General features: G+C 40.1%; 2 protein-coding genes and 1 pseudogene across 2 annotated transcripts; 2 read left to right on the forward strand and 1 right to left on the reverse strand.

The window, feature by feature from the left end:
* Positions 1-6,835: 6,835 nt before the first annotated feature.
* Positions 6,836-9,779, forward strand: LOC106329107 (cysteine-rich repeat secretory protein 26-like). Its single transcript, XM_013767696.1, has 2 exons — positions 6,836-7,281; positions 9,236-9,779. The coding sequence occupies exons 1-2, from the start codon at positions 6,940-6,942 to the stop codon at positions 9,677-9,679; spliced, it is 786 nt and encodes a 261-aa protein (XP_013623150.1). The 5' UTR covers positions 6,836-6,939; the 3' UTR covers positions 9,680-9,779.
* Positions 9,780-10,952: 1,173 nt separating this feature from the next.
* LOC106330334 lies at positions 10,953-11,909 on the forward strand (annotated as a pseudogene).
* On the reverse strand, positions 11,902-13,259 carry LOC106330335 (proteasome subunit alpha type-4-A-like). The gene is made up of 2 exons (XM_013768821.1): positions 13,048-13,259; positions 11,902-12,545 (listed from the first exon to the last, which is right to left on the reverse strand). Exons 1-2 carry the CDS (start codon positions 13,257-13,259, stop codon positions 11,918-11,920), a joined length of 840 nt encoding a protein of 279 aa, XP_013624275.1. The 3' UTR covers positions 11,902-11,917.
* Between the last annotated feature and the right edge of the window lie 5,111 nt (positions 13,260-18,370).

An 18,370-nucleotide genomic window follows, 5' to 3' on the forward strand; every position in this document is an offset into this window, starting at 1 on the left:
TTGTATCGACGTTTCGGAAGAGCTCGGTCGCTGCGTAGCGATCGAGCTTCGGCTCGAGCTCGGTCGCTACATAGCGACCTAGAGGAACGAACGCTCGGTCGCTACCTAGCGACCGAGCTTCGGCTCGAGCTTGGTCGCTACGTAGCGACCGAGCGGGACGGTCGTTCGGTCGCTACGTAGCGACCGGACAGCGTGCATGTGCGTTAGTAGCGTAATGACCGAGCTTGGCTCGTCCGTGTTCTGATCGCCATACTCGGACCTATCCGTAACTGGTCTGGGTATGTTTCCGATGGCTTATGTTTGATCTAAACAGAATTCGAACGAAATTTTATCTCGGGAACATACGTTGCGACGTTCTCTTGATCGAACATGATTTGTTGCGAAAAGACATACTTGTATTTTACGGGGATTTGGACGTTAACTTCGTCGTAACCGTTTTCGACCCCAACAAAATACAACACGCTTCTCAACAACGAGATCTTGCCCACTCGATTCGGTCACACCGAAACCCTCGCTGCTCTTGGGCTAGACACGGACGTGTTCGAGATGCTCAATGCAATGGGGATTGCGCCCCTCTGTTACCAGACGCACGAACTCTACCGGGACCTAGTGAGGCAAGTGCTCGCTACAGCTCATATCGGCTACGACAACCCTCAGGCACGCACATATGAGAACTGTTCTTTCTCCTTCATGGCCAATGGCAACTTCTGCTCCCTCTCGCTTGACCAGCTCAACGAGATATACGAGATCTTGGACGAGCGAAAGGATGTCGCAGTGGAGAACAAGTTCACGCAGACGTAGCGCTTTTGGGACCTCATAGCAACCGGTACCGGATCATTCGCCTCCAGAAAGGCGTATCAGTCCCAGATCAGAAAATCTACGTTGAGGGTGATGCGAAGATGGTCTCCAACCTCCTTTTTGCAAAGGATAAGACATCAAAGGTCACCAAAGGAGAACTGCAAATGCTATACTCGGGTCTTGAGGATGAGATCCGCAGGTCACAAGCTGGAATCCCATTTCAGCATGTCCATACCAACCCCGGTTTCCATCTCATCTGGATGTTCTACACACGAAAAGACTTCCTGCTCAGGACCGACAACAAGAAGGATCGTTGTGGCAGCCTGCTCACTCCATTGTTCAAGCACTTCAGAATCAACCTTCAAGCCTACGCGGTCAACTACAACATTGAGTATGTGGACACTCCATATCTGATCTCATGCCACATCCTCCACGACGAGACCACATACAGATTCACGGACAAGGAAGAAAACGTGTTGTTCATCAAGCTGCCCCAACCGCACCTCACGAACTTCAGTATGATAGAGAACATCCGTTTCTTACCTGACCCAGAGTTCCTCTGTGCCGACCCGCGAGCACAACCTCCTGACGATGATATTGTCGAGCCAGAAGACATCACACCGAACTAGGAAACGGCCTATGACCTAGGTCCACTCGACGATGACGCAGACGAAGCAGCATACCGTCGCTGGATGGTTGACTCGCAGTGGAAGAACAGTAGCCTCATGAAGAGGATCCTCAAGGCGATCACGGGGGATGTTTCGGAGGTCAAGAGCCGCAACCAGCCGCAGCTGAGTAGGCTCCACAGCAGTACCATCGAACAGGCAAGGGACCGGTCGGATCTTCCACTGGAGTAGAGCGTCTTCCGAGGAACAGGAGGATGGCTGGTCGCTCCGAGAGCGGGGAGTCAGACTGATCCCGCCTTTTCACCCTATCTCATTGTTTTATCCATCTGAACAATTTATTTTCTTGCTTTTTATTTGCTCGTTTGGTTTGTTTTTAGCCTACCTCAAATTTATTTTCACAACCAGGGATGGTGTGAACTAAGTCTGGGGGAGGTGATTGTGTGAAACTAATCTCTTTCGGTTTTTATGTATGAGTCAGTCCAAACTTTTGTGGGAATTAGGACCTTATTCTGTGATGATCTTTTAACCACCTCGTGCTTTAACATTCTTATTCAGTGACCTTAGCAGCGACGAAAGACCCACACTTGGACCTATAACGGCCCTGACTTATCTCACCTGACTCTCCAGAAGTTTTCAACAGATCAGGTTACACTGGGCCGACTTAACTCCATCTAAACTTGAACCAAATCTTGACTGCAAATTCCTCTTGTCATTGGCATTAGATCAGGGAAACGAGACTTACACTCAAGACTTCTTACTCTTTTTACCAATCTTGCTGATCCAGAGTAGCTAGTTCATTTTTAGCTAGTACCCACCTTGTACCTAAGCATTTATTCCGCCTTCATGCATTCTATTCTTCAGTTTCATATGTGCAGATATGTGCAAAAAAGTTGGAGAGGAAAGGATCGACGCAGCCTCTTACTCGTAATCGTGCAAGAACAATCAGGAACAACCAGCTCCAGAACAATGAGAGGAGCAGTCAGTTGAGAGCAAAGGAGCTCGACCACAGGGCACCGATCATTCCGCGTATTATCTCCTTCTCTGTCACTTCATCATCTATGATATCATCAGTTATTATTAAAAAAAAAAGAGAGCTATATGTATATTTACCATTTTATGAGATCATCGATAAAGAAGGAGGACTAAATCGGTCAGATGCCCTTTTGAGTTAACTCGGTCAGAACTAGAACAAGGAGGGTTGGTACCAATGGTGGGGAGCAGAAGAACAGTCAAAGCGATAGCCCCAGAAGTCAGCAAAACGAGTGAGAGGCTGTGGACGTCAATGGATCCATTCTCTCTTGCTATTTTGCGTGATATCCTGCATCCACTTCAAAAATTGGTTGCCCCTAAACACTCTTTTGACTCACTATAAATTAGCCTGTTCATACCTAGCACGTCTACCCTGAATGATGTTTTTGACAAGAGGATCACGACACTTTAAAACGAATATAGGGAGTTCTGTCTAGAAAGTGCGTCTTTTCAGGTTTGAGATGTAGAGTATAGAGTCGATCTTTGAACAGTGATCAGCGAAAGTTCTGGTAAAAGTTTGTGGTCCTAGTCGGTTGCTTATATGGTTCAGAGATTTGAGGTTAAGGTATGGTTATTGAGGATTAGGAGAGTTCCCACACTTTTAAACATTTTCCCTGTTCTTGATACTTGCCTTGTTCGAGGACAAAAAAAGGATCTAAGTCTGGGGGAATTGATATATGATGTTTTTGACATCATTGTGTATATGCTTTCTAACTTGTTTTCGTTGTTTTATTGGGTTAGTCTAGTCTTTTAAGAGTCATTTCAGGTCTGGAGAAGATTGAAGAGCTTAAGGAATAGGCATGAAGAAAAGAGCAAGGATTGGAGATTTCCCCTGAAGAACAATCCGCGGAGCAGTCTGACGGTCGATCCTACCAGGAACAGCTAGACGATTGTTCTCGATAATTATGGAAGTTTTCATATCTTCCAAAGATTTTCCCTAATTGCCGATTCTCCACTCTGAAGTCTATGGGCACCTCCATATAAAAGCGACCCCTATCTATCTTATTTCTTTACGCTAGATTTTGGTAAACAGACCTAGACCTATTCTTGGATATTGCTATTGTAAGGGAGACGGCTCCTCTTCTTGACAGAGAAGATCATCCTAAACCCCATTGTTTTACCTTTGATTTACAAGCAGTATTATTCAGTTATTATGTCCTGTTCATCTTGTGTTATATGGCTGAGTAGTCGTCTAGCTTGTCTAGGGTTCTAGGGTGTTAAACGCAAGATTTCACATAAATAAGCACTTATCGTTTCTTCGTTCATTCTAGTTCTTAATGCTAGTTCTAACCTGATCACTTATTGCTAGATCTTAGTACGCTCACCCACTAACCGTGTAGTAGTCTACCTGATATCGAATGAATGAGCTGAACATCTCTAGCCAGCAAAAGTAGATGCTAGAGTGTTCAGTGAACTTATCGAACTTGATCTCTATAGTTTGCGACCGATCCTTGATCCAAACGACAGTTTAGGCGTCAAGGTCGGACCGCAAAGGGAACAGCACCACGACAGGGGGCTGTTCTACTAAGAGTGATCTGTGTTCTAGATCGTGTCTTAACGAGCTTGAATAAATGTTTGGCTAAGTTTTAACACTCGATGAGAAACCCTAGATCAGCTTATTCTCAATATCGAATCTAGACCTTTTAAAATCTTTTACTTTACTTGCAAGTCACTACTTAATTCAAACTCCATTTTAGTTTTAGCTAAGTTGAAAACGCATAAGAATAAAGTGTAGACTGGTCCTCTGGATTGAATCTCAATTATTACAATTATCACTGTTAACTTGACAGTAGGAAATGTTCAGTTTTAGTGTATCAGGCAGCCACTGTTCCAGGGTTCGCAAGAGCCAACCTCGACAAGTAAGAAGGCAACGTTTTGTACGCATCTACTGTGTTGCCAATGCCACGCTCCAACGCCAACTCTCTAGACTTCCAGGCTTTCAAGTAAGAGATAGGTATGTAATGGTCGTACTCATGAACTCCCTAAGTGCACCTGGCCTTGGCCCAGATCCCCACTTCCAAACTTGTTGCTAACCATTTCTCCAATAAGGCTTGAAGTAGCATGCCGCTTGAAGTCGCCACGTTCATCCACCGTGCAGCTGTGTCCCTCATCCAGTCTCTTGATTTGGAACTGGGGACACCCTCGAAGCTTAGATGCTGACACTCTCCCAGACAAGAATCATTTTACAAGGCTCTGAGCGACGACATAAAAACCGAAAATTGTTGGCCAGAGCATAGAGAGACATGTGAGTTTTGAAAGCAAAGCGGTCAATGAAAACCTGACCCACAAACAGATGCTTCTCTCCTTCGTCCTCTGTACCTGTTTAAATCATATACTAACTGTTATCATTCACATATAACATCTATCCATTATCAATAAATAAAAAGATTATATTTCATCGCTACCTTCGTCAGTGGTGTCTGCATCAGGAATAGGGCCAGGGAAGTTTGGGTTTGACATCGGGGGCTCAAGCGCCCGCTCGCGTAGCTGCGCTTCTTCTCCCCTTCATCTTCATTACACACATTCTCTTTCCCCTTACTAAGGTACTCAAGTAACGGGCTTGCCTTCTTCGTTGCCTGTGGTTCCACTGTATTTAATCAACAAGTAACGTTAACACATACCATTTTTGTGTAACAGCCAAAAAATAACTTATTACACACTTTCAGAAGTTTCCACTAACCAATGGATAACGCTTTATTTGGTACGGTTGGCGACGACTCCGGTCCATCTCTCAAACGTATTATGCCGCCCCCATACAAAGTAGGGACCGGATCTACTGGACCAGGCGAAGAATCAGTTGTTGATTCTGAATCACCTATTTTCTCCATCGAAGGCCAACGTTGACTCCCCATAATGGCAAAAGCATCCTTATTTCCGATGGTTACATCTTTACGGATGCAAACATTCGTAAGGAACTGCTGGCTTGCAGTCAGAAAGCACTGGCCCAGCATTCCTTCCCAGAACCACGTGCCCTCAGGGAGACCCACACGACAAGTATTCTCAGCCAATATATGGGCGTTGAGGTTACCATCGCCATTACCACGGTGATCTCTATCATCTGTCCCTAACACTCCCTTCGAAGACCCGATAACAGTATAGTCTTCACGCCTTTGGAATAGGTAGCGAGCGAACAACTTCCTTGCCTATAGTGACCATCAGCGTCGTCGAAGGAAGATCAATCCGAATGGACATGAATAGTTCAAAGTCCCCATCCTCTTTCACATCAACAGGGGGAGTCGATATGTCTCCATCCGCCTTCATCCAATCCGGAAATTCGTAGGTCAAAGTTACGGCTGTTTCCAAACCCACACTGTAGCGTGTTCTCACAAGATCCATGAGACTTACGTAAGTTTGGTTCTCGTGAACCACGATTTCGTATTTATGCTCTGTTGGATCTTCCAAGAACAGCCACCCACGCTGTCCAACTTGCTCCCACACACCGACGACAAGCTTAACAAACTGGCCCATTTACACAGACAGATATGTAAACATAAACGAAATGGACTTCTCATCAGAACTGACAGCCATTTTTTCCATATCTTAAATACCGTGATAGTTATGACAATCAAAATAAATGTCGATGGACCAAAACACCTATTTTGCGGTATCAAACTTGTTTGCAGTTAAGAAATTTAATGCAAAAAGTCAAATCTAAAAGATATTAGAGACATACCTCGAACACAAAGGGATAACGACTACTGTAAAAAGATCTTCGCCACTACAACAATCTCACTCTAACAGGTTTCGTTCTCTCTCTATCGATTCTGCTTTACATTTATGTTTTCCTAGACCTCCATTAAATACACCACCAAAATCCCAAGAGATTTTTGGATAACCTGTAAATCCCCCCCATTTTTTATGATCCTCAGATGTTTCCAACGGCTTTTGCTTCGATCCGTTTGTACTTAACAGAGTAACCGAAAGAAACCGGTCGCTCGAGAAGATATCAGCCGGAAAACTATGTCAGAATAGTATCTTTTGTTTGTACTTCTGAAGATCACGCCGAATCGCAACTTTTCACCTACTCGCCGCACGTCTCGAGGCGATAGGGGCATTTTCGGAAAGGGGGACAAAAAAGATACGGCCCCAACGAGTTCTTTTTGCTTTTGGGTACTTTGTTAATTTTCTTGTCATTGGGGTATATCGGCCCAATTCTCTCTAAATATAATAAGATGATGAAAAAGGATGAAAGAGATTAGTAAAAGAACGAGAGAGGTGAGGTGAGAGCCATGCTCTCGTACAAGAGCACACACATTTTGTGTGACAGCTTTTTTAGCCCTGTTCTCTCGCCGCATATACTAAAGTTCTCAACCACTCTCCTCTCTCAGACTAAAACATTTCTTATATATAGAAACTAAGATGATGAAACGAATTTGTTTAAGGTCACTAAGGTACAAGAAAAAAATAGGAATCATAATCACTTCAAATCTAAAGTTCTCATCAAGTCTCTTATATAAACATCTCCACTCCTCAAAAATCACAAACAATGCCTTTAAGTTTTGGATCGGTCCCTATCTTGGCCGCGGTGGCCATACAACTCCTCCTTATATCCAGCGTTTCTTCCCTCAACATTACCAATGAGTATCTCCACCACGCATGCAACAACACCCAAGGGAAATACAAGCCAGGGAGTGTGTTCGAGGAAAATCTCAACATTGCCCTCAAAAACATATCCGCTTTTAATCTGCAAAAAGGTTTTGCCCTTGACTCCAATATGAATAGACCCTACAAAAATATACCTCCCGATACCGCCTTCGTCATGCTCCAGTGTCGTGGCGACTCCTACGGGTCTAAGTGTCACTCATGCCTCACCACAGCCCTCTCTGGGGTAACATCACTTCACTGTTATCTTACTAGGGTCGGCCCGGGAAGTTAGAAAAAACTATTTTATATGAATTTATATTAATTTTATAAAGCATTTTTAAAAAACTGTAGATTGAAAACAATATTATAAATAAAAATAAATAAATAGAATTTAAAGATCATGTTGTTATTTTTAATAAATATTTTTGGACTGAATTAAAAAGACAGTAATTTCCATTATTCTATGAAGAAAAACTTAATATAATAAGATTAATGATGTCCACATACAATTATGCAATGATCATCCCAGAGAAATATTTTAAGGAAAAACTTATATTATCCAAGGCAAAACAACCTTTTTTTAGTGCGAGTAGCTTGGTCTGTGTATGTTTTAATTAAAATGTGATAGTTTTCTATTAATGAAAGTCATACTTCAACTTTCATGTTACTCTTTAAATTGAATACGGTTTATCGTTATTAAATAAGTTTAGAATTTATTAGATACATTTTACTATTAATTTAGAAGTTATTAATACTGTGGAAACTTGTGTTATGAATTAACAATATATTTAAATTAAATGATAATATTGCATGGACGTTTTTTTATAGAATCCATGCATGCTCGTATGTAATAAAGAGCTTATGCTGTAGATGCGTGTAATTATCTTGCAAAATATATTTTTGCATTGATGTATTAATACTTTGAAATAAAACCGTTTACCGTACAAAATGAATCATTCAAAGTTTTCAAATATCAGAATGTTCGTTTATTAAAATAGCTAAGTAGGAGTAATATATAATAATATATTTGCGCTATTGTATGAAAAAAAAAAAAGAAGAAGTTAGGAGCAGTATTTATCGTGAAATCATGGAACTTAAAAAATAAATTGATGTAAATGGGTAAAGCAAATAATTATAGGAGCACAATTTATCGTGAAATCATGAACTTTAAAAAATAAATTGACGTAAATGGGTAAAGCAAATAATTATTCCTAAAACATTATTCATATGTTAAATGCTCAGTATATGTATATCAAAATAGTAAATTCAATTGCATTCACTATATAATATTATATATTTTATATGTACGTTCACTAATATACTATAAACCTATTGGTTCATCTAGTTTTTTTGGTTTTTATGAGCTATTTTACAGATTAAAATAAATAAAAACATTTTATTGTATTTTCGACACATGTAAATCCAACTAAAATCATTGTACTCGGTTCTGTTGATTTACATTAATTTTTCTTACCGGTATGATCAGATTGAATATCAACAATATCATGAGAGCTGCTTTTATGACGTATTCATAAGACGAAGAACACAACATTATTCGTTTACTAAAATATAAAAGTATACTGTTAAGACCCACACGACAATATTCCCGCATGTTTATGATTTACACCAAAAGCCTACACGATCTCCAACTCCAACTTCAAATTAATGAAACGCCGCGTTTTGAATGCGGACACGTGTCGGATTCTCAAGACTCGAATTAGTGACATGTCCACCTATGTGGACAGCCTAGGAAAGAAGCAAACCCAACTTTATATATAAATATATTAGCAGTCAAGTATGAACTTATACAAATGGGCATCCGCACACACTGAGATATATAATATATTATGTCAATTACGTACAGAAATAATAGAAGATTATAGATATATGTCAATTAGATAATGAACATATACAAATTGGCCTTAACTCAAAAAATATTAAAAGTTATATAGTATATAGAAATAAATTACCAAATATATTATGAAAAATTTAATAAAATTCTTATTTAATGTTTATGTTCCCCAAAATATCGTATCCGACTTTGATGACAATTCTTATACTTACCCTATGAGAAGGTTTAACTAACGTAATCTGATACACTTTAAGGGCTGGTAGAAAACAAAAATCTGTATTATATTTGTAATATAGTTAACGCAATATTCTTCTTTATCGACGCGGTGTCGTTATACATATGACAGCTTCGTAAGAAATGTCCGAGAAACAAAGCAGGAACAATATGGTATGACCAATGCACTCTGGATATTTCTACATTCAGTGCCGGTGACAGCAGAATCCTCTATGATGATTATTTATGTATAACCAACCCAAAGGACCTGAGCGGAGATAAGAAGATGTTCGATAAGAAAAAGAAGGATTTCACCGATAAGCTAATATCTGAAGCCGGCAAGTTGGGAAACAACAGCAAGGGGTCACTGTACGCAACGGGAGAGATGATGATCGGGACAAAGAAGCTTTATGGAATGATGCAATGTACGGATGAGTTATATGAGAATGGTTGCTCTGTGTGTCTAGATTGGCTTGTCTTGCAACATCCATTCTGCGGCGATGGAAAACAAGGAGTTCGATATATGTGTAGAAGCTGTAATGCAAGGTTTGAGCTTTACCCTTTTCTTAGAACTTAATACTGTTTGATGGGAGCTCTTAATTTGCTTTATGTTTGAATAAGTACTATATCAAGAAATAAAAATTGTTAACCTCTTTGTGGTTTATTTTCTGGTTAAATTCCAAGCTTTATAACCCATTTCTCAATGTTACTTTTGAGATCAGGCTAACAACTTTATAACCTCTTTGTAACCCATTTCTCAATGTTAATTTTTGAAATCAGGCTAAACTTTATAACCCATTTCTCAATGTTAATTTTTGAACTCAGGCACTTTATAACCCATTTCTCAATGTTAATTTTAAAATCAGGCTAAACTTTATAACCCATTTCTCAATGTTAATTTTGAAATCAGGCTAATATAACCTCTTTGTGCTTTACTCTAAACAGCTAAATCAGGCTACATCCCAAACTTTATAACCCATTTCTATTTTTTACTTTTTCTTATCTGGGTTTATCCATGTCCATATAATGTAACATTTATTTAACTTGCGTTTAATCTTAATTTAGTAAAAGTAAGTTCATGAGAGTTCTCTATGATAATATTACGGCTCACGTATAGTGTGTGTTTGTGTGTGTGACTCTGTTACATTCAGCATTTAATGTTCTATCACACAAGAATTACCTTAAAATGAGGGCACCCAAGTTTTTTTTTCTCATGTGAAACCAATGAACACTTAGGAATTTGTAACTGGTTGTGCATGAATCTACTCTAAAAGAGTTGAAGCAGATATGTCTCCATCATCATTTATTGCATATTTTGCTCTTTACCGTTGCTCTGACTTTCTTCCATTTATCTCTGCAAATAGACACAATCTTGCTTATTAAGAAGTTAAAAGATTGCTCTCTTTGCAATTTGCTTGGACACTATTCACTTCCCTTTTGTTCTAATTTTTTTTTTGGGGCTCAACATCAAATTAACTTTCCATTAACCAACTAATAGATTCAAACAATTTAACCTCAATTGAGTTTAACAACAGCTACAACGGAACGATCTAATATCATTTAAGAACAGGTTTATGGATCCTATGCTACCTAATCGATCTCGGTTGTTCTCACTTAGTTGTGGCTCTTATGAGATTGACATTTACTTACTTGATTGAAGAGACAAAGAGACCAAATTGTAGTTGATATTTAAAAGCCCTTCCTGTTTTGTGATAATTGTTCATCACTTCTTTCCCCTTTATTCCTTCGCAAACAATATTGAAGTTTAAACCTTTTTCTTGTGGGTCTTTCAAGATTCACTCTGCAATCATAATGACTTTTGAGTTTAATTATTGTTTTTTGTATTTTGATTTCAACAAATCATATGCAAGTATGGAACATTGAGGAAACTACTTGGGAACTCTACTTGTTCCAATGATAATCTTAAGGTGATCTTTAGTGATTTCCCTGGTGGAGGCGCTGATACTTTTGAGCTTGTTTCGAGATTCTGCTACAACAACGGAGAGTTACATGTAATGTCTTCAAATGTAGTCATGTTACATTGTGCTGCTAAATTCATGGAAGTGTTCCTAAACAGAAAAGTGTATGGAAGAGATTCGGTTTTGGGCTTGGTCAGAGGTTCTTCTTGGTTTGAAACAGTGTCAAGAACTTAAAACATCCTCTGAAGGTGATTCTTTAGCCGCAAGTTTGATGGATGCGCTCGTGGGGAACATCCTCTGAAGGTGATTCTTTAGCCATTGAAATGAGTCCCTCTTGTGCTACTTTTCCTTGTTCACCATATAGCAGCTTGTTTCGGTTTTCTTGTGATAGTAAAAGCACAGAGAGTTTCAAGAATAGCTCCTCTCGGTTAACTGTTTCTATGAGGTTCTTGTTCTAAGTTCTAGCTTGGTGAAACGTTCTTGAAGCTGATGATAACGCCAAAATTCGATAATCTTACCATATGTAGGTTCTTTCTATTACCAAAAGGTTAAGTTCTGTTCCGCGTCTTCTAATGAGAAAAGAGAGATTCTTGAAACCACCATTGATACTCTTCACGTGTTAGATAAAAGCGGTATTCCTTATAAGAGCCTTTTCAAGGTTTGAGGCTCGCTCTTGGATTGAACATAAACAAAAGTGTAATGAACAAACTTGAGCTTATGATTGGTCACCAACTGGATCAAGCAACACTTGACAATCTTCTTCTACCATCTCCATTGAAATCAACGCCATTGTTAACTAACATCAAACTACAAAATGGAAACAGAGAACTAACAGAGATAGATAAAGGAGACCGCACCACCAAGCAGGGAAATAAGACATGTACATAGTTTCATGCTCAGGACGTTTCAGCAGCGGGTTGAGTCACACCATGCTTCGGCCACAGCTTGGTGAGAGAGTCATGAGAGTGAACATGGTACTTAACATTCCCCGATGGAGTCAGAAACACCTCAGCAAGCTCAAGCTTCTTAGACGTCAAGCTCGTGCTATCCACCTTCAACGCAAGCTCATCCGAAGTCACATCATCCTTATAGTCTTGTCTCAGAATAGACTGAGCAGCCTGATTGTTTGCTCCAACAGCCGCAGCTTTCCAACCACCATAGTTCCCACTAGGATCACTCATATACAGCTGAAACCCATAGTTCTTGTCCCACCCTGCAAAAAGAAAAGACACTCCAAAGGGACGAAGACCACCGAACTGCGTGTACCATTGCTTCGTGTCACAAAGAAACTGAACCAGCTGCTCCACAGGCATGGGCTCTTGGTACATGAAGGTGTAGCGTTGCGCTTGGACACGAGCCGTGTTGATGAATATGTTGGCATCAGACATGATACCAGCAACGGCACAAGCAACGTGGTCGTCGATCTTGTACATTTTCTCAGAGGAGGTGGAGGTTTGAAGAAACTTGGAGGTGACTTTCTTCTCACCGATCAATAAATTCAAGCCCAGTATATTAACTTTTGATCTATTTTTTGTTAATATATAATATATGGTAACTTTGTGTAATGTTTCCAAAAAAAAAAAGAGGTACCTTTGTGTGTACCAACAGTTTTGCCATCAAGATTTTATTCTTCTTCTATATAATTCTAGTCCCAAATATAAGGAGAGTTATATAAAGAATACCTTACGCGATGTTCATGTATGTTCTTTACTTATATTAGACATTTTAATTCGATATATGCGATGTTCATGTACGTCAAGTATCAACAAGAATACCTTTAAATCTTAAAAACATTATATCATATGCTTGCACGGTGTCACCGTGTCCGTATGTATAGTTTACAGACTACATGTTTTGTTGAATCTCAGTAACATATTATACTATAAAGATACATAGATATATTGTAATATCATTTGAGTTTTTTTTTCTGACAACAAACGGCTACTCCATTACTCAAACTTGAGGTGGTCTAGGTAACTAGACCGGAATAGAACAACCAATAAAATAAATTTCCTTATGAAAAGACCTAGCAGTCTTAAGTAGAGAATCTAAAATCTGATTTTGCGTGCATGAAACATAGTTGATCTTGAAGTCCGGGAAACATATCTGCAAAGTCTCAATCCTTTCTAATTCCGTCGCAAAGCTCGGCCATGCACGAGACTCCTTGATCATAGCAATCAGCTCTTTGCAATATGTCCTAAAGCTCTGGCATGTCGAATGTTGAAGCATATTCTCCATCGCCCATTGCAGTGCTTCTACTTCCGAGTGCAAGGGTGATTCATGTAGAATGTGGTTTCGTGTCCCCATAAGTTGAGCCTTTCCCATACTATCTATCCATACCCATCTACATCCACTGAACTGAGCTGTGGGTGTCCATGACCCATCTATCATGCAAATATTGTTCAAGCTTAAGACTTGAGGTTCCTCATTTCGGTGATCTTGTACAATTGGCGGCACCATCTCATTTGCATTAAACCAGGCTTGACATTCTTTCTCTGCATGACGAACTAACTCCAATGGGTCTCCGTCTATCCCCATAAAGAGCTTGTCATTACGGGCCTTCCAAATGAACCAAATTAACCTAGGATAAGGATCCCTGTCTAATTCAGGTTCAAGAATGTTATTTTTTCTCCAAAAGAGATACTCCATATTAGCATAAATACTCGGTATCGGGAAGATATCTGGACTTGTAGGGGTCACCGTTAGGGACCAAACTTATAGAGCTAGCGGACACTCGAAAATGGCATGAGTTACATATTCGTCTGGTTCTCCACATCGTGGGCAATAATTGTCGCACCTCATATTTCGTCGTACTAAGTTCCTCATTACAGCAGCATGATCTGTTATCAATTGCCATATAGGATGACATATCTTTTTAGGCGCTTTTACCTTCCAAGCAAAGGCTTGGAGCTTGGTAATACTTGGCTCCAGTACCTCTTTTTCTTCCTCGGATTTTAATAAGTTCTGAGCTACCCAATATCTAGATTTAACTGTGTACTGGCCATTCTTATTATAGGACCAGCAGAATATATCTCGACGATGAGTTGAGCTTATGGTCAAACTCCTTATGAGGGGTATATCTGCAGGGCTAACATAATCTTCCAACAAACCAACATCCCATTCCTTAGTTACCTGATCAATTAGGTCACTAACTTTCAAGTTCGGGTGCAAAACTGGAGCTACAGGGATAACCGACCTCGCTGGTGTTATAGGAATCCAGGGGTCTTCCCACACCTTGACTTTATATCCAGAATGAATCTTCTGTCTGATTCCCAATAGCAGTAGTTTTCGAACAGCTGAAATGCTAGTCCACACATAGGATTGACTGCTTACAGAGTTTACTCGCAAAGGCGAACTCAATCGGTAGTACCTTCCCCTCAAGACCTAGGCAACTAGTGAATCAGGGTATAGGACTAGCTTCCATAGTTGTTTTGCTAATAAAGAGAGGTTAAACTCGTGAATCAAACGGACACCGATCCCACCCCCGTCCCTTGGCAAACATACTTTTTCCATTTCGCCCAGTGAATTCCTCTTTTTGGTGGGTTTGAACTCCACCAAAATTGTGCGATGGCACTCGCAAGATTTTCACATATGTTCAATGGAAGTAGGAAGGTAGACATAACATATGTCAGAAGTGCAAGCAGGATATATTTAATCAGAACTTCTTTTCCTCCTTTTAAAAGCCATCTACCTATCCATCCATTCACTTTATGCATTAACTTATCTTTGAGAAAAGAAAAGAGTTTGCATTTGGATCCACTGATATCTTCTGGGATCCCTAAGTATGTTCCCATTCCTCCGTCATTTTGTATTCCAAGTGTATCTTTAATCTCTTGTTTGACTGTTGTGTTAATCCTCTTACCAAAGAGTATAGAGGATTTGTCAAAGTTGATACATTGGCCTGATGCTTATCCGTAGTTCCTGACTGCTTTCATCACTTCTTCACATTCACATGGGTCCGTCTTACAGAAGAAAGGGCTATCATCAGCAAAGGGAATGTGAGATACCGAGGGACACGCACGTGTAACGCGCATCTCCGTTATCTTCCATTGGTTCTCTGCATGACTAAGAAGGCTAACGAGCGCGTCCGTGCATAGAATAAAGGTGAAAGGAGACAAAGGATCTCCTTGACGTAGGCCTCTGCCTGGAACAATATTTCCCCTTGGTTGCCCATTCATCAGCACTTTGTATTTCACTAATGTAATACATCTCATTATCCAAGTGATCCAGGTCTCTGAAAAACCTATTTTTCGCATGACAGCTTCAATAAATGACCATTCCATTCTATCATATGTTTTACTCATATCCGTCTTGATGGCCATCCTCTTGTTACGTCCATTCGGTTTAGTCCTCAGAACATGGAACATTTCTTGTGCAATCATAACATTGTCTGAAATCTGCCTTTCCGCAACAAAGGCTGACTGGGTTTCTGAAATTCTGTCTGGCATAACTTTCTTTAATCTCTGACATAAGACCTTATAGATTATCTTATAACTAACATTACATAAGCTGATGGGCCTGAACTTAGACATCTCATTTGGCTTAAGTGTCTTCGGGATAAGACAGATATTTGTATCATTTAGTCCATTGACCATCGTCCCATCAAAAAGGAATTTATTAACCATAAGAGTTAAATCTTCCTTTACAATATCTCAGAATTTCTGGTAGAAGAGAGTTGTCATCCCATCTGAACATGGAGCCTTCTTTGGATGCATCGCAAAGAGTGCTAATTTGACCTCCCATTTTGTTACCGGGGCAGTAAGATTGTCGTTCATCGGCCCAGTAATAGTCGAGGATACCTCAGTTAGCGCCTCCTCTATATCTTCTGAATTGGAGGACTCAAAGATTTATCTAAACTAGCTAGTAGCAATGGCCACCAACCCTTCCTCATCCTCAACCACATTTCCATTTGCATCAAGAACCTGGGTGTTTATATTCCTTGCTCTCCTTTGCTTAGTATGTGCATTGAAGAATTTCGTGTTTCTATCTCCTTCCCTGAGCCAGAAAATTCTACCTTTTTGTTTCCAAAACATTTTCTCTGCCTTAAGGGCATCAGATAGTTCCTTCAGTGCTTCTTCAATTTCCTCAGTCGTAGCATCATCATTCGCATACAAGCCTTCAACTTTTTCTTTAAGCTCTTCCACCAATCTTGCTGAGTTCACACTGTGTTGCCTCCTCCACTCGCTCAAAGCTTTCCAGCTGCTAAATATATGTTCCATGATATTTGCATCAGGAGGGAGATCAGAAGACTTCCATCCTTCAAGAATGACTTCTCGTAGCTCCTCATTATCCAGCCACCTTTTATCAAATTTGAAGGTTTTAGATCTCCTGATTAGTTTTGTTAGGATGTCTGCAAGAATCAGACGATGATCTGATCTCCATAACCTCATGTACTTTACAGTTGAATGAGGAAATTTCTCATGCCAATCCGCATTTTCTACTGCTCTGTCTAGACAACATATAACAATAATTCGTCCAGCTCTCTTTTCTACCCATGAGAGCATGTTCCCAGAAAATGGAAACTCCAACATACCACAGTCATTTAACATCTCCTTCAAAGGTAGATAAGAGCTGTCAGAGCGTTGTCTTCCGCCTTCCTTTTCATTAGGTCCAGTAATTTCATTAAATCTCCTATCATGAACCAAGGTCCATTTCTTGTTGCTGAGAAACGTGTAAGACGTTCCCACACTTGTTCTCTCCATTCTAGGACAGGATCCCCATAAACAAACGTCATAAAGACTTTTATTCCATTAATGATTGCCTCAATGTTAATCATTCTGTTATTCGAAAATAAAACATTAACTTGCAATTCATCCATATAAAAAAGAGCTAAACCTCCGCTGAGACCAAGTGGCTCAACGGTAAACAAATGATCAAATCCTAAGTCGGGCTGAATGTTTTGCAACATCAGCCTCCTATTATTCGTCTCAGAAAGAAACACAAGTCTTGGCCGATGCTTCTGACACATCTCTGTAAGGCGTCGAACTGTGAGGTTGTTCCCAATCCCTCAACAGTTCCAACTGAGTGTCCTCATTGATAAAGGTGAGATGGATTTTTGGACCCCTTCGAACCATCGTTTTTGGACGACCCAAATTTTTGCCTCTTTGAACTGAGGTGATGGCGTCTTGGTTTTCCTGTTTCACCAGCAGTACGGGTTTCATGAGACGAAGATGACCTCTTGTGTGGAGATCCCCGAAGAAGAATCTCAATTTTTTTATTCTGAATACCCAAAGGGGCACTCGGTTTAGAGCCATACTTGCTACCTTTCGAGGCTTTAACAGCCGGTTTCTGAGACTTATGTGTCACGTCTTGCACTGCCTTATCCTCCATCTCCGCAAGCTCCAGTCCCATTAGATCATCGTTCTGCACTTCGCAGTCCATCATCCCACCATCTTGTTGCTCTGCGATATCCATATCATTTAAAGCGTCAATAATCAGATCATCTCCATCAACTGGCATTAGCTCCTTCGCACTCAATGTACTAAAAGTTAGATACCGATGAGACCCTTTGGAACGTTTGGTGACATTCTCATCCATATCATGATCAATCCGAGAGGGTGTAACAATAGTACTGGCCAATCTTCTAGTGCCTTGAGCTTCCCATGTGCTCTTACGCTCGGAGCTCTTGCGCTCATGAATTCTCGAGTCGTTAGATATTGGGGCAGATGGCTGTCCGTAAGAGACAACATCTCGAGTACCAGTTACTCTGTCCAAATGATCTCACACAGGCTTTGCTCCTTGTCGATTATTGATGCAAGACTTTTCAAGGGTCTAAGATCAAATCAATGTAGTATAAAAGATTGTCGAACCAATCCTAGGTGATTCTAAAGCAAAGGGAATGCAAGTTTATGCTTAAGCTAAATGCGATCCGGTTTTAAAGATTGTATGAACCAAAAACTATAAGCTAATGCAATAAAGTAATGATCTTTCTTTCTCAATTTGAAGTAAAAGGACTCATGGGGCTAGGCACTTGATCTCAGGTGATGTAGATTCAATCTAAGGGTGGTAAGATAATCAATCAAACATTTTCCTTATGCCTAGACACTAAGCTAAACAAGCTCTATCTCTAGATGAATGTTCTTTTGGTAAAGCAACTCAAGCATCTAATTTCTTAGGTTGAATGTCACTAAAGCAAACATGGAGAACAAATCCAATAGCAATCTTAATTCCTTTAGCAACTAATCTCTTAGGTAAAGAAAACTAAAAGCATTGAAGAGTTGGTTCAGGCATTTCATCATACACCTTGTGGGCAGGAAATGCCTAGAGATCTATTTTAGTATGATCAAGACTAAAATAGCATTTGGAACCCTCAACAAGCAAGGAAACAAGTAGATCTAACTTTTAACACC

Source organism: Brassica oleracea, chromosome C3 (genome assembly GCF_000695525.1).
Source record: "Brassica oleracea var. oleracea cultivar TO1000 chromosome C3, BOL, whole genome shotgun sequence".
In the NCBI taxonomy this organism is placed as follows: Eukaryota; Viridiplantae; Streptophyta; class Magnoliopsida; order Brassicales; family Brassicaceae; genus Brassica; species Brassica oleracea.

Excerpts from the sequence above, each read along its gene's own strand:
- LOC106329107 (XM_013767696.1), top strand. The coding sequence starts at position 6,940 with ATGCCTTTAAGTTTTGGATCGGTCCCTATCTTGGCCGCGGTGGCCATA. Across the intron at positions 7,282-9,235 it reads TCACCACAGCCCTCTCTGGG|CTTCGTAAGAAATGTCCGAG; the intron begins GTAACATCACTT and ends TACATATGACAG.
- LOC106330335 (XM_013768821.1), bottom strand. The coding sequence starts at position 13,259 with ATGGAGAATATGCTTCAACATTCGACATGCCAGAGCTTTAGGACATAT. Across the intron at positions 12,546-13,047 it reads TCTCTACTTAAGACTGCTAG|ATCAAAAGTTAATATACTGG; the intron begins GTCTTTTCATAA and ends AACAAAAAATAG.